This window comes from Panulirus ornatus, chromosome 38 (genome assembly GCF_036320965.1).
Source record: "Panulirus ornatus isolate Po-2019 chromosome 38, ASM3632096v1, whole genome shotgun sequence".
Taxonomy (NCBI): domain Eukaryota; kingdom Metazoa; phylum Arthropoda; class Malacostraca; order Decapoda; family Palinuridae; genus Panulirus; species Panulirus ornatus.
In genome coordinates this window covers 3,872,629-3,895,259 of record NC_092261.1, presented here as the reverse complement: position 1 = coordinate 3,895,259, position 22,631 = coordinate 3,872,629, and the positions used below count along the sequence as shown (strand labels likewise).

The 22,631-nt window shown below is 47.7% G+C and overlaps 1 protein-coding gene across 5 annotated transcripts in view; it reads right to left on the bottom strand.

Annotated features, from left to right (window-relative positions):
• LOC139760810 (venom allergen 5-like) overlaps positions 1 to 22,631 on the bottom strand; it is a 155,225-nt gene that overhangs the window by 21,015 nt on the left and 111,579 nt on the right. For all 5 annotated transcript variants that reach the window (XM_071684445.1, XM_071684444.1, XM_071684449.1 and 2 more), the window contains one exon: positions 3,262 to 3,383. In XM_071684445.1, the coding sequence (XP_071540546.1) occupies positions 3,262 to 3,383 (122 nt within the window). The remainder of the gene's footprint in view (positions 1 to 3,261; positions 3,384 to 22,631) is intronic.

The window sequence follows — 22,631 nt, the reverse complement described above, 5'->3', positions numbered from 1 at the left end:
CTTCCGTCTCACCAACACCTCCCCTCTCTCCTGCGAGAGGCGACGCTATGGGTGGGTGACAGCGGAATTAGGCGCCATTCTCACCCACCTCCATTAATGAGACACGCACACGCTACGTCATCACCGACTCGAGCCATTCACAAGGTGATAACCCCCCGACACCCCCATATGGACCAGAGTCCGCTGGGATTCAATCGTTAAATAAACCATAGTGAAAAGTGTCTCTCGTGCCTTCCTTTCCCCGGGGACTCAACTAATTGAGGTGCCCCAGGACGCATTTTCATTCACGTTGCAGATCTGAGGACTCTGCATTACTCAGGTTTTCATTCATCACTCATTAATGACCGATTCATCTCGATAATTCATCACGTGGCACCGCTGAATCACCCCTTTCATTAGGGACTCACGAAGTTCGCTTCACTGGCGCTGACAACTGACTAACTGGATTTGCGTTGACTGAACAAGGGTCTTAGTGGATCCCGCCCGACGGTACCAGAGGGCGTCAGGCGTCTGTATCATGGAGGGTTATCACGGCCAGTACATATAGAGGTGTGCATTATATATATATATATATATATATATATATATATATATATATATATATATATATATATATATATATAGATAGATAGATAGATAGATAGATAGATAGATAGATAGATAGATATAAATAATGTAAAGCAATAAGCATATAAATGAACATGAATCAATATGACAACAAAACTGATTTTACGAATAAGTTAAAGATAGGCGTCATGACCCTACCAAACATGACCCCACCAAACAAGAGTGGGGATATGCGACTAATATCTTTGGACGGTTACGCTCTAAAATGTATGGGTCAAGACAAACACACAAGCTGAGAACTCACGAGTAGCTCAACAAGTTCTGGGACAGTGAAACGTTGATGAGCGATGCGACGCGGACATCAACGCACAGAGGAGGGGGACAAGGATTGTTGACCGAAGGGTCCGAGACGCTGACGTCTGGTCACGAAGCGTGACGATAGTCTCCGTCCAGGACTGCGTTGTGAGGTACTGATATGTGTGTGTGTGTGTGTGTGTGTGTGTGAGAGAGAGAGAGAGAGAGAGAGAGAGAGAGAGAGAGAGAGAGAGAGAGAGAGAGAGAGAGAGAGAGAGAGAGAGACTGACAAGTTGCGGACTTTTCGAAAGATCTATGAGACTTAAACTCTGTCTGTGAGTCTCTCTCTCTCTCTCTCTCTCTCTCTCTCTCTCTCTCTCTCTCTCTCTTTACACGACATTTAAGGCTTCATATTATTCACATATGCTGCTAACAGCAGGCTGATGGATGGGATTCGAATCCTGGGCCTCCGGGGTCACCGAACCATCTGATTCTTCCCAATGAAGAAAGTAAAGTAGTTTGTTTGAAGGAACGTATTCCTCACAACGACAACCACGACCACAGCTCGCCCAGGACGGATGGACGACCCACGGCAACGCGCACGACCACGAAGGAATTTACTGTCAGTGACGACTGAAAAAAAATGGTGATTTGCCACAGGAGACACGACTGTAAAAAAAAACCGATTGACAACCATGAAGGTGTTGACTACATGAGTGATGAACGATCAAGCGGTTCTAACTTCGGGAAGAGGGAACTACAGATGAAGGAAGAGGAAGGCCCTGGCGGAGGGCTGCAGGCAACGAACTGAGAGGGCCCACGGATGAACAGACCCACCCGACAAGTGGTCTGTGCTGGGGCCAGCGTAAGGTCTGTTAACCTCAGCATGTACAGCGTGTGTGTGTGTGTGGGGGGGGGGGGCTCCCTAAAGGAACGGTTATCTGGCAGACACACGCTGTTAACACTAAAGCGGGACATTAAACACGGAAATCTCGTCAGGAGACGCGCGTTCTAACCCCCTGTAGCATCAGGAGGAGGAGGAGGAGGAGGAGGAGGAGGAGGAGGAGGTGGAGGAGGTGGAGGAGGAGGAGGAGGAGGAGGAGGAGGAGGAGGAGGAGGAGGTGGAGGAGGAGGAGGAGGAGGAGGAGGAGGAGGAGGATGTGGAGGTGGAGGAGGAGGAGGAGGAGGGATGCTGCAGAGGAATTTGGGAATCAGACAATGCTTTAAGACTCCGACACACACACACGCCACTGTACACCGGCTCCTCCTCCACCCTCCAAAAAAAACCCAGATATACACTTCGAGGCTAAAAACCTTGGCGTTCATTAAGAAAGGTGTTGGTCTGACGGGCCGGCTGGATAACGACCATCTGGAGCTGCAGGAGATGTGTCCTGAAGTAAGTACTTGAGAATTAGATTAGAGAGAGAGAGAGAGAGAGAGAGAGAGAGAGAGAGAGAGAGAGAGAGAGAGAGAGAGAGAGAGAGAGAGAGAGAGAGGGAAAAAAAAAAGGACTTTTATCGGCGACTTGGCCGAATTAATGAGGATTTAGCAAGTCGAGATCGGCGGCAAGTTTAGACGGGCGAGTGGACGGGACGAGCCAGTCCAGATCGGCACACGATACTGACCTCAAACAACAAGATAAGAAGCAGTTCCAGTTTATTATGTATTTGTAGAAGTGTGAGATAAGGATCGTGGCTCACACTCCACCCGACTCAACGCAACAGTCAGCATGTCAGCATGAGATCAGTTAATATATACTTTTTTTTTCTTCCTCCCCAACTACTTTTATGAATGTCAAAGATATTGGAACTGCATATAAGGAGAGGCGTCAAAATCTGCACCAGTCCTCATATATATATCATCACAAGAAGTCCGACTTCTGGTGGGACATCACAGTTTTACGGGAACAAAAATGTTTGGTGATTTCAACGCTATCATAAGTACCTATCTTAAGTCCACCTGCGGGAGGACGGTGGGCGTAACTTGTACGAACTCAGCACTGTGACTAGAATGCGTTACAGCGTAAAAACACTATGCTAGAATATCTTCAAGGACCTCCCTCGTTAAGCTTACAAGAAATATCATCATCTCGATTTCCCGTTTTTTGTAACAATGCCGTTATATCCAAAGAAAATGTTAACTCGTGTAGGGGAAGTTACGGAAACATGAATCACAGAATATCTTAATTCCACTTTAAAAATTGCTTAAGTGCGAGATGTCCAGTAAGCTAAATATAGATTACAATACTTGTAGATCAACTCTACCACAAAGAATAGAGAATTAAAGTTATGGCATCTTACCACAATGATGGCGAACACATAGGTTTACAACAGCTGCAGTGGAAACTTACATACTGGTGAAAGCGGCAGTTTCCCCACAGCTGCTGTACTGGCAACTTACCAGAGTCCTCATGTTGAGAGCGGCGGGCTGGTTGTGCACCTGACCCATGGACACCTTCTGTCTCAGTGTGTTGTGGGTGTCCAGGATCGCCTGTTTGTCCTGGCATGTCAGTCCTCCGCTCTCTGCAGGAGACACACAAGTGAACGGTGAATGAGTTTTATATATATATATATGATCTCACTCGCACTCCACTGCCACTCTCACTCTCTCTCCATACATCCACCAAGTGTCATTATCAGAAGTATTATATTTATAAAAGCCCTATAAAGGGGTCTTGAGAAATAATAATTATAACAATATCAATAATGATAATAATAACAATGGTAATACTAACAATAATAATAATAATGATAATAGTAATAATAATGATAACAATAATAATAATAATAATAATAATAATAATAATAATAATAATAATAGTAATAATAATAATAATAATAATAATAATAATAATAATAATAATAAGAAGAAGAAGAAGAAGAAGAGGAAGAAGAAGAAGAAGAAAAGAAGAAGAAGAAGAAGAAGAAGAAGAAGAAGAAGAAGAAGAAGAAGAAGGAGAAGAAGAAGAAAGGAAGCGAACATATAGTTCAACAAGGCTCTCCTTGAGAAATGACTGTCTGGTGTTTCTGCTTGTGGCTATGCTTGCCAGAGCTACTGCTTGCGGTTGGAGGTTACGTCTAGAGCCAGGTGGTGCAATGAAGGGTTACTATGCTGGCTGAGTCTCACGTGGCCACTGGCCCCAAAGGGAGGTCCCTGGTGTCTCCTCTTTGACACAAAAATTCATCTTCGAAAGTCGATATTCTGCAATGTTTATTATTGGATAAGATGTGTGAGTCCTTGTGGTTAATAAATCCATTTTGTTCTTGCTTCTTTATTTCATCTGCGTCATCAGATACAGGTTTTGACAACGGACATTATTGGTTCAGTCGGACTAAGGGAAGAGCGACGAAGGGGACCTGATCCCTCTGTCTTTTACCTTGGAGTTTTGACTCATAAGAAAGTCTTGAAGTTCATCTCGCTCCCTCACTCTCTTCATCAAACACCTTGACTCTAATAACTTTCTGTCCCATCACCAACATGGCTTCTGTACAGCATAAGCAACGGAGACGTTCTTTACTAACTGGGTTAGACGCGGCCTTCCTTTACCCTTTGGCGAGTCTTTTATCGTGGCACTTGATATTTCGAAACCTTTCGATAGGGTCTAGCACGAGTGTGGCATCTGAACTCCCATTCTCAGGGTTTCCACCCCTCCTCAGTGGAGGAGAAACGTGTTGGATAGTGCCGAGGCATCACATTGGTGAGATGCACTACTTGGCAGGGTCACGTAGGTCGTCTGGTGGCTCCGGCGACGCAACACATGATCCGCCGGAACGCCAGACGTAAGCAAGTGAATGGCATCGAGCAGCTGCACCTTCAGGAGTTGTACGTGATGAAGCTGCTGCTGACTCGACGAGATGGAGTAGAGGAATACATGGGATACAACGGCGATAAACGACGCGGACTTCACACACTATGGGTGAAAGGGGAACAGCCTGCGCAGCGCTTGCGAAGTTAGGAGGGGGTTTTTGAGTGGGTGGCGGCGCGGGAAATGGTGGAACCGCACCGTCTCCGTCGCCACTTATGGCACTCTACGAGACACGGATATGAGGTCAGACGCGCCCCAGCTGGCTATTGGCTCCTCGTCAAGGTAAATGAATAAAGAGGAGGGAGTGCAAGGTGATGTCTGTCTGGACGTCGGGAAGTGTCTGAGGGGAGTGGGGGTAGGAGGGGTAGGAGGGGTAGGGGGAGGTGTGTGCAAGATGATGTCCTCTCGGGACACAGGAGTGAGTCAGGACCAGTTCTGGCTGGCCTTCTGACGTAGTGCTATGACCCCCCACACCCCCCACCCCATGCCCTGCCCCCAGCCCACCCCCATGCCAGCCCATCCATCCCAGGAACCCACCCGCCTCCTACCTACCTACCCACCCAATCCCAGACCCGCTACGGATCTATCTCGGACACACACACACACACACACACACACACACACACACACACACACACACACACACAGAGGAGATGATATGAAATTAAGCGAGAAACTCGTTAAAAGAAGATGCAGAAAAGGACATATAAAGGATGGTGGAAAAATGGAATAAACTAAGCGAGAATGTGGTAACTGTGGACGAACTACAGAAGCTAAAATGGCTGTACGACAGGAGAGAATGTTCAAGAGATGAGGAGGCCTCACGACAGTCGAACCCCTCCCCAAACAGCACAACGAACAGGTAATTACACACACTCACACACAGACAGGAATGTCACCTCTCCTGTTCCTGTGAATAATTTGACATAATTGCTTCATGATACAACGAAATGGTATAACGAAGAAAAACACTCACTTCAGCACATTGGTTGAGGAGGCAGTGACTCCTAGTGAGAAGCAGCTATATAAAAGAATTCCCTGGCTACTAATAACTGCCTCATACCACTGAATGGAAGCCATGGCACCACGACACGCCCCACGACACCTGGTAGTTGCACGCCATGGAACTGGTTGTCTCCCGCGGCTCCACGACACTTATTTGGCCCTTATTTGGCAAGCGACACGACTGTTCTTACACGCGCACTTTCATACATAGTCCAGAAACCATTGCCTTCACGTCGAGGTAGAGGCTTCGTCAGCCAGCTATACAGGTAGTGTGGTGGATTTAGTGAGCTGTCTGGTGGCTGGGCCTTCACCAGCGACATATACAGGCAGTGTGAGAGGTTTAGTGAGCCCTGCTGTGGTCTTGGGTTTTATCCTCTCCAGTGGCAAAGTTTTTGGAGCATCAAGCTATGTACCACAGCCACAGCTTACCACAAGCACACCGTCGACATCACAGCCACAACTGCACCACTACAACCACATCAACAGCTAGTAAAGGCGCAACTCGAACCAGGAATACGACCGAGACCCTTTCCACTACCATCACCACACTTATCTACCACACACACACAGCACTTCCATCACCATCTCTCCTATATTTACCGACCACATATAACCTTACCTCACTACCACACTTACTCACCACACGCGACATTATCTATACAAGGTGGTGGGAAGAAATGGCGTCACATGTTTACGTGAGGTCAGCTGTTGTCTGGTGACCACCTCCCCAGGTGTTTGATACATCATAACATGTGATCCGGACGCCTGACCTTCCCAGTAGCCTTATTCAGACCGTGGGTCTCCGTATATTGGGACTCCGATGAGGAAAGGTGAGGCTGTGGTGCCAAAAATGTCGACATCCTCAGCATGTGTGCGTATGTGTGTGTGTGTGTGTGTAGATTCCTTGAGAAACTGTAGCTATAATTCATGACAAACTCAGTGCATGAAAATATACATCATCTAAATTTTCACGAATGCAGTGAAATGACAAAAGAACTGAAAGACAAATACCAAGACAAATATTCATATGAATAGATTCATATTTGAAATGATTTTGATCCGGAACACTTCGAAGCCTCAAACTAGTATTAAGGTTTCGACACTTCGGAGGTGAGAATGTGTGGCTGTGGGCGACGTCCTCCTACTGCTGGCCACCACCGCATCGGTATCGAGACCATCTACCGCAGGTGCGGTCTGGTTGCCATGCAGGAGCCCCATCCTGGCAGTAGCTGTTGCCTAGCAATATGGCACGGTGTCAGCAGCCCAGTGTCTGTGGGTGCATGACGGGTAGTGAAGCATAAAGGCACGGGAAGAACCAGTTCCTCTTGCCCAGTGAGCTGCTCTGAGGACTGGGTCTCGCTGCTTCATTGTCTCAGATGTCTTATTCATGAAGATCCATGATAAACTCAACTAGCATATCATGGCGGGAATATTTCATGCCAGTCCTCCAAGGGTTGGTAAGTCAGAGATGCCGAAATATCTTGATAGAAATGAACGTTCGTTCACCAGTCCCTTTTAAGAGGGCATCAGGGAACCCGCCAATGACAGCGATGGACCAAAATCTTCGTTGTTTCTCATGACGGCGAATAAACTACCCGGTTATTACCGTTAACGAACCTCCCGTAGTGAACCAGTCTCGCTCGACCTGTCAGAAAAAAAATCGGTTTAATGCACCAAGTTTAGTCGATCATTATTTTCGTTGGGTCGTTTCTGTGATAAACCCCATTCATTTCATGTGTCCTAATAGCGTTTGTAGTTTCTTGTGTTTAGAAAAACTGAACTCTTGCGACGGAATCTTTCATACGAAAGATTCGCTGTATATTGAGTCGTTGTCTCTTGAAGACAATGAGTCTCGGATACGTTCCCATTCCACGGGAGTAGCCAGAGGCCGACATGGTCATCACCTCGGACGAAACAGAGTCTTGGGCCTTTGATCTCTCGGTACAGCGCCAAAAAAAAAAAAAACTTTTGAGTCTTGACACCTACCACTTTCCGTGCCTGAGTCAAAGCTTCAACGACGTCTTGCCCTGTGGATCGTTCAACTGAGGAGTGCGTAGCTCTGAGGGACGACCAATGTTTCCATGAAACCAGAATATTTGAGACTTGGGAAACTTCATTAAAAAACCAGTCTAGAAACACAACGAAACAGCTTCATATGGCTGGTTCGGCTGAGGCGACCCTATATCCTCACGAGGGTTGCTAGATTTCTCATCATAGTGTTCTTCAACGATGGGCCAAGTGGTCCTTCGTGAGCACAGCAGAGGGAGAGCTTCAACAGGAAGGGACGCTTATAAATAAGCAGAACTGTGTCTGCTTATCCACTCGGGGACTGTGACCATATTGTTGGAGACGCATGATGGCTGGCCACTACTTCGAAAATTATCGTAGGTGTTGTGATTCTAAAAAAAGTATGCTGGTAAGTATATTGTTAGTGGCGAAGAATAGGCGTTTTAATGTTGGAGGCATATAAAAGGTGCTATAGTGTTGAAGAAAAAGAGGAAAAAAAAAGGGTTGCATAATGTTGGAGATTAATGATAGATGGAACAGTGTTGGAGATAAATGTTAGGTGTTAAAATGTTGGAGCTGGATGACTGATGTTACAGTGTTGGAGATGAATGATATGTGCTATAATAATGAAGATGAATGATAGATATTACAGTGCTGAAGATAAGAGACAGGGGGCTATAAATGTTTGAGATAAATGATAGATGTTACAATGCTGCACATAAATTATACATGCTGCAGTGTTGGAGACAGATGGCAGGTGCGTGTTATCAAACTGGGGGTGAATCATGGCAATTAATTTTTGCCGTGGAGATTAATAAGTGACCCGGTACCGAGGGTGAAGGGTGAGTGTGGCGTCTTGCTAGGATGCGGTGGCATGTTGGACACAGGGGTTGGGAGGTGATGCAGTGTGATGATAAAGGATACAGTGTGGTGATGCAGATTGTATTATCTCTTTAAAACCAGGAATCAACATGGAATGAGCAAAAACCCAAGCCTGAGTCAATGTTAATTCGGAGGATAGGGATAATGAAGAGTGCGGGAAATGTCATTCTATGCGAGAGAGATATTCATAGACCTGAAGCTTAGAAGTGGAAAGGTTTTAGGAACACAATTCAGAAACCATCCAGTCACACTTGAAAACCAATCGTTCATACGGGGAAAACTCACGGTTCACACAACACACCCACGTTTTCACACTACGAACACACACTCAAAGGTATATATTCCTACCAGTGCCTTCTTCATAGACACTAGAATAAAGGCCCAGTCCACCCATCGTCATGTACTAGGGAGTCGTACAGGCGCGGGTGGTGCCCGCCACTGGTAACCCATTAGCAAGACACTGGACTCCTCCTTCGCCCAGTACTACACCAGTTGTGTACTTAGAGCATGTCGTCCTTATACCTCGAGGTGCTAGCTATCCTTCCCTCACTGGTCGTCCTACGCCGGTCGTGTACCGGTCGTCCAGTATCAGTCGATCATTTTCCTTTGATTATATAACAAGGCTTACGTCGACAGCTATTGTTGTACTCGTCATTAAAGGGACGACTATAACGACACACACACACACACACACACACACACACACACACACCTGGTCGGACGACCAGACAGCCCCACACACTTGTCGGAGCTGACGACCATAACACCACACGACCGCGTTTAAGGACAAGGTTGCATTAGGGACACACGTAAGGGGCATTTGTCGTCATAGGTTGAATACGGGGACAGTGGGTGGAGTGGTGAGGGAAAACGTGGCCACCAAGACACTTGGGAAAGGAGGTCAAGGGAGAAGACAGCAGGCGGGAGGTCAAAGTAGAGGATACAAAGGAAAGTAGGTCATGTGAACAATAACACGAGAAGGTCAGGTGAAGATGATGAAGATGAGGTCACGGGGGCGGGGCCCCGGAGGTAACCAAATACCAACCAAGGGATAAGAGGAGAGAGAGAGAGAGAGAGAGAGAGAGAGAGAGAGAGAGAGAGAGAGAGAGAGAGAGAGAGAGAGAGAGAGAGAGAGAGAGAGAATGACATGGCTCTATCCTGTGCTGTCATACATCCATGCAAAGGCATTGAGCGCTGATAAACACCACACACCACAACGCCACAACACCGCCGGGTGGACGACCAGAGGCCAGACATGCTGGCCGGTGAGTCCCGGTATGAAAACACACAGTTGTATGGATGGTGCAGACCAGACGACCTCTCTCACAGATGAGGCGCGTCTCCACTGGGCAGTATGTATGTCTCATTCATAAAGTGCAGCTGACACACAGACGCTTGAGTGTGGTGGGTTTCAGGTCTTCGACAGGAGTGATCCTGAGGGAGGAGAAGGTGGCTCTTCTGAAGAAGGTGGAGGCAGGGTCTTCAAGAGGGCAGGTAGCCACGCTTTAATCATCACCAACAAGAGCTCCAACAAACGCCGGGCTCACCCGCACCACCAACAATAACTCCCACAAAAAAATATTACCAGAAAAGATCAGTTGCAGGGGGTTGGGGGCGGAGGGAGTGGGAGATCCTGCCGGCACCAGCAGGAGGTGAGGAAGGAGTGGAGGCAGGCAAGACTACACTAATTGGCAGGTCGTACAATGACGCATGATTATCATGATTCTGAGCCGGCGCGCCCTAGCCAGTCCCACACAGACCTTGCCTGGGTCATCAGTCACTCGCTGTTATGTGGCGAGCAGGAGAACATGGATCAGAAAGGCCGTCTGCCAGGGGCGTGGCCCTTGTCTCTGGGTAGAAATAATTGATTACTCTCGTGAAAGAGCCTGTATAGGGGCACTGCTATTAGGGATCCCATGGGAACAGCTAACAAACCGTCAATGGAGGCGAAAATAATGACCGAGGGGAGTCTGGCATGTCGATGGTAAACCTTGACCCCTCCTTCATGTTAAGGCTGAGGTACTGACAATAAGAATAATACAAAAATGTACAGCCATGAGCAAGGAAAGAGTACAGTGAGATAATTCAGGAGGGGGGAAGAGAAACTAGGAAAATGACATTGTGTACAAGGCGAGAGACAGCCCAAACTCAAGGAATAATTGTCAGTTCGAGAGCAAGTAATCAAGATAAAGGATTCAAAGGAAGGAGATTAAATAGATGGTTCTAAGTGGCAAACTGAACAGTGTTTTCACAGTGAAAGACACTATAGTCCCAACACAGACACTAAAGCCCCAATATCTAATCACAAGGGACCCAACACAGGTAATATGGAATGACAAGGTCTTGAATCGCATTAAAATGTCTAGAAAACACGAATTTCTGAAGGGCCTTGACCCATATAAGGCTCATGGCCTTGATCAAATAATGTTGCTCAAAAAGTGTGTAGGTACGCTCAACAGAACGCCTGAAATATTGTAGAATATGTCACAGAATGAGGGTGTAGTGCCAGAGGGAGTGGAAGAGAGCAAATGTCAGGTCTGTTTTCACAAAAGGAGACCGAGAAATTGTGCTGAACTAATATCCAGTCTCTCTGACGAGGGTGGTTCGTCGTATAAATCTGGAAAGGATAGTCATAATGCAAATGGATGACTTCTTGCCAAGGAGAAATTGCCTAAGCGAGCGACAACACGGATTTAGAGAAATTAGCTCGCGCGAAACAAATCTCACAGACTTTTGTGAGAGAGTGACCTCCGTTTTAAACAAAAAAAAAGATGAAGGGTGGGCGGAATATGTATATATTTCTGGAATAGCAGAAAGCCTTTGACACTATTCCACATAAAAGGCTCGTAGAAAACCAGGATCTTTAGGCAGGAATGTTGGGGAGACTCCTTCGAAGGACAGAAAATTGCCTTAATGGATAGAAACAAAGACCGCACGTCAGAGGAGCCTTCTTGGAACTGACTGGAGTCAACATTGGCCCCGTCCTGGGACCATTGCTCTCCCTGACATCTGCAAATAAGTGGTCAGAGGGACCGACTCCATACCTAAATATGTTTGGGTATGATGTAAAGGTCATGAGGGGAGTCAGGTATGATAAGCACTGCCTCAGCTTATATAAGAGGACCTGGAGAAACTCTGAAGGTGGCTTGTTGATACGTTGCTGATAATCAGTTTGAGTGAATGTAATGACGAAGGGCTATAGTGATAGAAGGGCTCGATACGAATATCACCTTCCAGGAAGTAAGACGGAGGAATCTATGTGTGATGGGGAATGGATATCAACAATGTAAAGGAGACAAACTGTCTGCTGGCAAATACTAGAGTCACTTCTAATTCTACAGATGAGTAATGTTGAACAAATTATCGGCGATATATATATATATATATATATATATATATATATATATATATATATATATATATATATATATATATATATATATATATATACGTACAGTATAATATGCCCCTTATGTTTGGCCGCAGGAAATCGAGTGAGGATAGTGGTGTGGTACTAAGGTGGGCGTGGCTGAGGAGGAGGTGGGCGTGTCTGAGGAGGTGGCGGGTGTGGCTAGCAGCATAGACGGAGGTTCGCGTCGGGACAGGTGCACAGTTCCCCTGAGACACAGGGTTACCTGGTGGCACGTAGTGTGCAAGGTGTCGCTGGATATGAGAGACAACATCGTCCTCAAGCTAGGGTCGCTGGACCTTGGGACAAGCCTAGTGCAAGCTGTACCCGGCCTTCTGTCTGGACAGGCAGAGACAGAGTCTGGAACGCGCTCGTAATTCCAGTATAAAGGTGTCGAAGGCTACATTTCGCACTGAGCATTGTGCCAAAGGAGCGAGGTTGGTGTCATATAAAATCAGGATATGGAAATAGCTTGTCAAGGATACTGATAAAAGTCATGATACCAGAATGACAAGAGTTAAGATACCAGGAGCGCAAACAGATAAATGAATAGATATCTAGATAGAACAAAATAGATATAATTCACCACACACACACACACACACACACACACACACACACACACACACACACACACACACACATAGGAGTAGAGATTTGGTACATATACACAAGGTTAAGAGACGGGGCAACACGATTGTAAAACTCTCTCCCCGTAACATACAAATAGTAATCACACACACACACACACACACACACACACACACACACAGATACTTATAGAAACTAAACATTTTCTTTGTATGTGGATGCATGTCAACGAATGTGGTGGTGGTGGTGGTGGTAGTATTCGCGATGGTAGGCTACAGAGGGTCGTAAGTGATGGTGGTGGCATGGTAATAATGGTGGCGATCGGCGACGGCATCTTTCCACCACCACAAACTGAACCTCACCATTACCTTCCCCTTTCAGCAGCCTCTTCACTCTATTGCCTGTATCTCTACCCCTCCTAAACCAACTACCCATTATGGCATTACGCACTTATACTCTGCACCATCAGACAGACCAGTGAGACGCTTGTCTCCCTCAACTGCGTCTACCAGTGGCTATGCTAGCAGTACAGAGGGCCCCATTACCCGAGATGTACAGTTTCTTAGAAGTGAGTTTCTCTGAATGCTCAGCGAAGGCTTCGGCGCCGCACCTCTGTTGACTGTGAGGGATCTTCCGTCCATCTATGCTAATGAGGCTCAGATGCAGCTTATTCATACGGCTTCACAGCAACTGCTCCCCACCGTTCAATGAGGCCAACACTCTCAGGCATTGTAGGAGCCTCCTAGTACCAACACGGGCGCTGTAGGAGTCTCACAACGCCAACTCAGGCTTTGCAGGAGCCTCATCTCATCAGCACACGCACTGCAGGAGCCTCACCTCATTAGCACAAGCACTGCAGGAGCCTCACCTCATCAGCACAAGCACTGAAGGGGCCTCACGACTTCACACGGAGAAGTTCTGATCTAATTTCGACCACAGTTACATTCATGTTCTCTCATCCTCTCCTTCCTTCATCTCGTCGTCTATTTTCTTCCTTTGATGTTCTCTGAATGGGTAATTTCTCTTTCGTCGTCTCGAAGGCCAGACTCTTCAACAGGTCAACATAACTCTAATTTTTTCCCCCCTTTTATATTCTCGACTTTATTATAATTTATTCTCGTACTTGTCGACTGGCTGACCTGCTGGCACTACCTGTGTGAGTATGTTGGCCTTATACACACACACACTCTCCCCTCATCATGAAGGCTTCAGTGTGTGTGTGTGTGTGTGTGTGTGTGTGTGTGTGTGTGTGTGTGTGTGTGTGTGTGCGTGTGTGTGTGTGTGCGTGTGCAAGAAGTGGCGTTGATGTCGTGCGTCCTGGCCTGGCCTGTCTTGGCCTGGCTTGGCCCGGCTTGGCCTGGCCCGGCTCAGCCTGGCCTACATCCCCCGGCTGAGTGCGGACAGGTGAAGGTAAGAGCGGCGGGCCTCCCAGGCAGCGGTGGGCCTCTTGTCTCTAATTAACCGTGAGCCGGCCGTCCGGGGAGGGCGGGAGGGAGGAGAGGGCCAGCCTTTCGACCGGCCCTCCCTCAGGACGACCGGCCGGCCGGATACCGAGGGAAGGAGGAGGCCAGGCATGGGAGGCACCCAACACCGGTGAAAGTCCGAACGTTGGTGGTGCTTGTGGTGGCTGTGATGTTAACACTGGTGAGGTTGGCACTGGCACCAGTGTTGCCAGTAACGGCGCCGTTGGCAATGGTACTAAAGGACGGAGGAGGACGAGGAAGAGTAGATGGTGGAGCTGGTGGTGATGGTGCGGTGCTTCTGGTAGATGCACTCGTGCACCACGGCCAAGAGGAGAGGGTTGCTGGCGGCGCCTGGCTTTCCCCTCCTCCCGCTGTGAGAAGCCAAGACTTGCCTCCCTCTCAGTTCTCTGAGGGAATGACTTGCTAATCGAACCATATCCGAGCCACAGGTGATGAGTATCTAAAGATACTTCCCTGGACACTGGTATAATAACAGTGACTTGGTATTCTGCGCTAAGCTGGTTAAATGATGTTTTTCCTCGGTCCTCATTCTGGTCTCTGAAAACAAATACATTCTCAAACATTTTCCGTAAGGTGATGATTCTGCGAAAACTGGACGTAGATTTACTTGTAAACTGTAGATCTAATTTCATTTCTAACGAGAAGTTTCGTTTTGATCTTCGTTCCTCAAACATTATACAAACATGAACGGTTCCCTCCCTCACCCTTGAGAATCCCAAACGTCACATCTAAAGTTCCGGTGGCCAGAGGGCAGCCCCATGCCTCACCAGGGAAGGATACGACCAGGTCGCCACTTTATGGGAGTGCCGGCCATTGCCCGTCAGATTTTCTATTAAGAATACCGACTCGCGTCGTTAGCCGCGGTGGTGATAGTGGTACTACCTGGGTCTCAGATTTCGGTATTGGATGGATGCCTTCCATTACACCGACGGCCTGAAAGATGGGCGGAATACATCTGCGTCTCTTCGACTTAGGAGCAGGCAGAGTATGGCCACTGATGACTGTCTGAGTTCGAACATATCTCTGGCTTTATGAGGGATCATAAAATGGATCTCTGTCTCCTTGTTTCGAAGCGTGAAGGTTTTTGAGAAAGTGACGGAGGATGTGAGTATTTCAACCCCCCAAAAAATTCGTTCATTGTATCACAACCCTCAACATTTGTTCACGAACCTTCTCATATCGAAACAAGGAGACAAAGATCCTCGTCTTGATCCCTTGTGATGCCAGAGATACGTCGGACCTGAGACGGTCACCACCGACCATACATTGCCTGTTCCCAAGTCGAGGGGACACAGATGAATTCTGTTCATCTGTCAGACCGTCTGCAGGGGTATAACCCAGTCTCTACTAAGCACCAGAGAGGAACAAGTTATTTACACCCGAGGACTCTACATAAACAATCTCTTAAGGGACACACCCAGGTCGGGGTACCGACCGTGTGAGGCCATGATTACCCAATGGTTTCTGTTCTTTATTGCAAGAACCGCGTCCCGGGTGCTGGGGTTTTGGGGGAAGCAACAGCAACCCCCGTCCCGGGTGCTGGGGTTTTGGGGGAAGCAACAGCAACCCCCGTCCCGGGTGCTGGGGTTCTGGGGGAAGCAACAGTTACCCCCGTCCCGGATCTTAGAATTTCGGGGGAAGCGAAGGCTGCTCCATCTCTCGAGCGGCGCAGAAAGTAGTAGTGACTGATCCGTATGACACAATCAAAGCATCACCGCCAAGGTCTCCTTCCTTCTTTATTTTGTTATTCATGAATATTCAAGTTTCCTTACCACCGACCGTTGCTATAATCTTCGCAGCAGTAAAGATGTCGGACGCTTTGCCCTGTAAAAACTCGGGTACCTGAAGCAGGCTATTTCACAAAGCTGGCCAGAAGTGGGCACTGCGAGAAGTGGCCACTGTTGAAAGCAACAGTGAAGCAGTGCACCCCAGAGGCTGTACTCATATCTTCATCCAAGTCTGATGTATGTCACGAACATGACTATCACTCGTCATCTGATAAAGGAAAGAAATAGCAAACTGATCTTGTACCACAAAAAGATTATAATAAACGCTGTTGTGATAATCCTAGCTGTGAAAACACCATTCGACGATCCCTCCTTATACTACGTCTGGATCACATTATTTATTCTATGACGACCTCATCGGCTTCATCCTTCATCCTCTCTACCTTAAGATTCGTTCATTTCGCGCCTAGATTTGTCATCCTTCTCTGGGACGTCCGTCACGCCTCACCTCCCGTCCTCAAGCTTCTTGCGACGCCTGGTCATGAGGTCAGCACATAATCAGACGTATGTGTGTGTGTGTGTGTGTGTGTGTGTGTGTGTGTGTGTGTGTGTGATGAAGGTATATCGTGGAAGCAAATGACGGTCTCCCTTCACCACGAAGATGAGAGAAGGTGGCGACAATAACTGTCATTTTACGCCTCCCTCCTTCCATCCTTCCCTCCTCCTCCTCCTCCTCCTCCTCGACCAAGACGTCAGTCTGTTTCTTGGTACAGGAAACGCAATGACACACAGATGGGCATGGAAATAGATTCTCACTACGATGTGGACACGCAGGAGAAATACGTTTGTCTGTGTGTGTGTGTGTGTGTGTGTGGGTAGAGTAACTGAGATTTTGACCTCATGAGTCTAACCAGAGGTCATGAAACTTAAGAACAATCCTTCGTATTTCGGTTAATAGTTAATATATACACAACTCCAGCCGTTCACCTCGAAGCTGTCGTGCATCAAAATCAACGGCGAGGGTGTAACAGTTCTGGATCAATGAAGATCGTGCCCGTTTTCCATGCCCCAAATGCCAGAGTTATGCATACCCAAATCCCCACAAATCCCAGTCGCTCTTTCACATAAATCACAATAATTTACGGGAGTTTGAGGCTCGACCGGACGTAAATCAAAATAATGAGTGCGGACCCGCGCAACGAGTTCCATTTGTTGGGTGGGTGATGGGCGGAGGTCATCGTTGGGGTGAGGCCAGCACACGCCCACCAGGCCATCCACTACCCCATCATTATACATCGACCTGTGGCCAGAGAAAAATGGCTGTATTAGTAAAGCCTTCAGATATGCCGGGGTAAAGGTCGCCGCGTAGGACACGAGAGAGGGAGTCAGTCAGGGACGTTGGCAGGCGTTCGTGCCAGGATAAGGTGAACACTGTCTTCGTGAAGCGCAGGCGTGTACGGGTCGCGTGTGACTGGTGCTGGGTGGGTTGTGAGCCGTGTGTGACTGGTACTTGCTGAGTGTAGGTCATGTGCTTGACTGGTACCACTGGGTGGGTGTGGGCCGAGTGCGTGACCAGCGTCGGTCACCCATTATACCCCCTTCCCTTGTGACCTTTCACACTCCGGTTCCCACATCCACCAAATCGTAACTACCTGTGTTAATCTCGCAACAACCGTACGAATCACTCGTAAACTACTCTCTCTTAACCACCTCCTCCTTAATCTTGCTCATCATGTTTTGAGGTCCTCCTCACAACGGCTCGTTTTGTTCTACACCTTTGTTTGCTAACGCCAGAGTCATATATCACAAATGCCTCATTCCCCTCCTTACTACCGCTCCTACAACCATCGCAACCACCACTTTGTTCGGAAAAGAAACGAATTCTAGGGACGACCACAGCTTATGGGAAAGGCTTCCATCATGACACAGACGCTGAGGTTACACAAAAGACGAAATCAAAGGAATTAGGAAAGTAGGAGGCAATGTGAGCGGCTGAAGTTTGACGAGAGGAGCCTAACGCCACACTGGTTGGTTGGGTGGTTCTATCGGCTGTAGGCCTATCGTCTGCCAGTGTCACTATGGCCGACTACGTGATTTTGAAACCACCCACCAGTCGAAAAAACTTGAACACCTTCATCAGGTTTTCAAGATAATTCGAAGACCATACACGCTCTCACAGCATTTATGACCCTTAAACTTTGTCAGCTATCTATCTATCTATCTATCTATCTATCTATCTATCTATCTATCTATCTATCTATATCTTCGTTAAAGTCACCAAAGTCAATAAAAATTGGTGAAGTGAAGAAGTATAAGTGCACCACAGTGGTGTGGACGGAACCCATACTATGTTCGAGACTACAATATGTCTTGAATGATGGACTTGTTTGTTTATAACCATTTCACTCACTTAAAGAGATCACTGAGGCGAGGGCACCTGGGCTCTAGTGTGACAAGGGAGGAAAAATCATAGTCCATAAGAATGGGCTGTATCTTAAAAGTTTCTTTTTACGGATAGGGGAACGCAGCACTGAAGCAATGACGAGAGACAGAGAAGGTAAGTTCTGGAACTTTTCAAAGTCGATGAGATATTTCTGACATTAAAATCTATAGGTTCATACAAGTGGGACAGGGATGGGGTGGATAGCGTCCCCTAGATGAGGGGACTTATCGCTGCTGTAATTGCAAGAAATGAATCGCCGGCGATTATTCATCGTCTGAGATACTGCATCGTGAGGTCAGTGGGTGTGCGAAAGGTGAAGATGGCGGGTTTGCGAAGGCTATAAATTGTTAATGTGGTTACAGACCAGTGAGGTCTGACGAAGTGTGAAGACGCTATGTTGCTGAGCGCTTGAAACAGGTTTGGGCGGTGGATTTTACGGTGCGTTTTGTTTTTAAGTCCTCTATACCATCTTTGTCTTAAGTGAGGATGTTTCCAGCGCTATCATGTAACTCGTGACCATTCCTGGCCTTCTGGCAAGCTTAAACCGAAGAGAAGATTCTCCTTTTCTAGTGGGAACTGAATGGAAGGGGAAAAAAGGGTTTCATTCCAAGAAAAACGATTTCTGGTAAGTCTTCGGGAGAGCTGAAGACTGCTAGTGGCGTTCCAGAGGACGGGTAATGAGGTTCCAGGGGACTGGTGGTGAGGTTCCAGGGGACTGGTGGTGAGGTTTCAGGGGACTGGTGGTGAAGTTCCAGGGGACTGGTGGTGAGGTTCCAGGGGACTGGTGGTGAGGTTCCAGGGGACTGGTGGTGAGGTTTCAGGGGACTGGTGGTGAAGTTCCAGGGGACTGGTGGTGAAGTTCCAGGGGACTGGTGGTGAAGTTCCAGGGGACTGGTGGTGAGGTTCCAGGGGGACTTGTGGTGGAGTTCCAAATGATTGGTGGTGAAGTTTCAAGGGACTGGTGGTGGAATTCCAGAGGATTGGAGGTGAAGTTCCAGGGGACTGGTGGTGGAGTTCCAGGGGACAACTGGTGAAATTCCAGAGGACTAATAACTTTGAGTCTATCCAAGTCAGCCTTGCTACCGTAAACAACTTGGCCGATTAGAATTTCAGAACAATGTGTAAGTAGACAGGAGGCGGGTAATACTTCGCCTCGGACCCACGACTGATCATTAGCTGCGCCTCCTTAGATACATATAAAGTTTACAAGTACTTCTCTTTATATCATCTATTACGCTTTTCTCCCATTACTACGTTAATTTCTGACTACCTGATCCCTTCCACCAGCACAAACAGCCACGAAAGACCTCCTGTGGTCAGTCGCCACTTGAGTTCCTTTGTATAATGGAACAAGGGATCTCAGGTGCTGGAGAGATACTGCTGTAAATCCTGTAGAGAAGGTCAGGAGTCCTCATTTAATCCCTGAGGCATTCATGGACAAGGTGTGTGTGTGTGTGTGTGTGTGTGTGTGTGTGTGTGTGTGTGTGTGTGTGTGTGTGTGTGTGTGTGTGTGTGTGAAGCCCTCAACAATGGAGGTCTCTGTTTCTCTTCATTGAGGACTGGCACGAGTAAGACGTTTGTAATGGACATTGAGGTCATGGAGAACAACAGCTCCTGCAGAAGGGCTGGTAGATAAAGCAGCTTCACTTCTGAAAGTCGAAACAGCTGGGATAAACATGATTAAGTAAATGGTGAAAATAGAGACATTGGATTTGGACAGCTGGACAGAGATTGCTGGAACGAAAGAGGAGATACAAAGCGAAGGAGAACAGGAGCCAGGAAGGCTCGGTCAGATACAGCACCAAACAACTCCCAGACCTGAATCTCTTCACTGAAAAGGATCCGAGGTTGTGTCGACTGAAAGTAATAGAGAAGCAGGTCGACTGATACGAAGCTCATATGTTTACTCTAAAAAAAAAAATCTATAATTAACAAGAAGAGAAATGTTCCTGGTAATAATTATAACAACAAAAGAGTTAGAAGTTGGCAGTCATGTTTTTATGTTAGTTTTGGAAAAAAAAAACAATAAGATATGTGTACTAAGTTATACACTGGCTCATTGTTTGTAAACGAGAGGAACCAGGGATGGCCCCTAAAGAAACCCTTGCATGCGATGGTTCGGATCCCATTCTGTCACAAAATGGACCCCTAGCTGGTGCATCTGAGGTCGTTAGCCTCCCAAGGCAACACAGAGAAGTGTCAGTCCAAAGCCAATCATGTGGTTGAGTTTCACTGCCACTCCATCAACCATCTCCACCTGAGGACCATCAGAAGTCACCGCGGAGGAATGAAGAACAAGTAATTGCCTGAAGTGGGAGGGGAAAGGTGAGCGATGTGTTGAAACAGGAGAGTGTGTAGCACACTGCGTGGGATAAGGAATATGCTTGAGGAAAATGTGAGATGAGTATGAACTTCGGCGTAAAAGTGTGTGGTGTAGGAGTGTAATGAGTGAGTTTAGTGTTAGAGCGAGGCACTAAAGCATGAGGGGATGGAAAGATGTGAGATGTGAGTGTGAACTGAAGGAGTGGGGAGCGGGGTACCATCAACTGTAATGTGGGAACGTTTACTATCCTAATGTACGAAGCAACGAGGCATATTATCCCCAGAAGTTCCTACACCATGACCGAGAACCAAAGGATATACTCAGCTCGTAGCTCTGCCCAGGACGGGATAGGATCTCCACCCTTGCCTCAAGATCAGCACTAACTGAATTCAATGTACAGTCCATCAGATAACGCTCACCATCCTCTTATCGACCTCGGAGACTCGAGAATACAAAATAAATATATAATTTCTGCATTATGAATCAATATCAAACGGAGAGAGATTAGTCGATCATTATCTTGAATGTTAAGATGCGTCTTTCTGGGACTTAAGAATGTATGTAATAATGGTATGGCTTTCCAGGGATGCGGTCCAGTGCTGGCTAGCCCGCTGGCAGCCTGCCACACAGGGGGGTCTGGAGTCACCACAGGAGGCTAATTTCAGTGAGGGATGTGCACGCATGAGTGCGTGCACATCTGTGCTTTTCACACCCTCGGCCACGATCCTCTCTCCTCCCTCACCCACTCATCGAGCTCTCTCCCCCACCACACACACACACACACACACACACACACACACACACACACACACACACACACACACCCGCGCGCGCCTGGAACACAGTGTTCATATATTCCATGACTTGGCCCACTGGGCCGGTGGTGTGTGAAGGTTGGTGGGCCTCCATTTGTCGTGGTAGAGCCAGATAACCCACACCAACAAGCCTCGTCACACACGCTGAGCTCACCCGTGCATAATATAATAATGTGCCTGGCCACAGGTGTGTGTGTGTGTGTGTGTGTGTGTGTGTGTGTGTGTGTGTGTGTGTGTGTGTGTGTGTGTGTGTGTGTGTGTGTGTTGGGGAGAAGGTGGCTACACCGTTGGAGAAGGGGGTCGGTCCTCTTGGCCCTGCCTCTGAGCTCATCTGCACCATCTTCACGCCTCGCACACCAGAGATATATCACTCCCTGGGTGCAGGAGGCAACGCCTCAGGCGACACCGACGGAAGCCAGGCACGAGGTGGCGTCTCAATATTCAATATCAAGAGAAACGTGGCCATTGAGGAGCACCAGCGTGAATCATCTTTATGGTAACGTTAACCAGGGAGCCAAGCGGAGACGCTGCAGGAACACCTGACACCACAACAACACCACCAGAGGAGATGATAAAGACTTTCCAATGACTCGGGTCGCTTGGCTAACGAGCCATTGGTAACTACTGGAAGATATTGCTGGGTGGAGCGCGCCGGGGATTCTCTCCAGAGGTGGAGATGGCGCTATAGGGATGCCTTTTATGTTCTAAGTTCGGTTTTACTGGTTGGTGTTGTCTCAACCACCGCGTTTCGGCAACACGTACAGTCCCCCTGCAACACCTGCTGTAGCTACTACTCCTACCGTTCCTGCAACACCTACCGTCCTCCTGCGACCCATCTTCTCCCCTTGCAGCATCTTCCGTGCCCTTTCAACACCTGTCATCTCCTGCAACACCTGCCGTCGCAACGGAGCTCCTACCACCTCCGCAACACCTCCTGTCCCCCAGCAATACCCACCATCCCACTGACAATTATCGTCCAGGCAACATCAATCCCATTCTTAATAATCTTCTAATCGTTTTTCGTCACCATTGTCATCCGTACCATCTTCAGCACCCATCACCAGGTCGCCGCACCGTCTTTGCCTGGTCCAAGACCCATCAGTATCGTCTTGTGTGGACCCTGGGCTCCTCCTTAACCACCCAAGGCATAAAGTGTTTTGCATCGTTGCCTCAGTATACACGCCACGTCTCGAATGCTGCCCGAGACATCCAGCCCCTTGCTTCGAGCCATGCATTATTGATTTAAATATGCATTGCTTTATTTCAAACAGTTTACAAC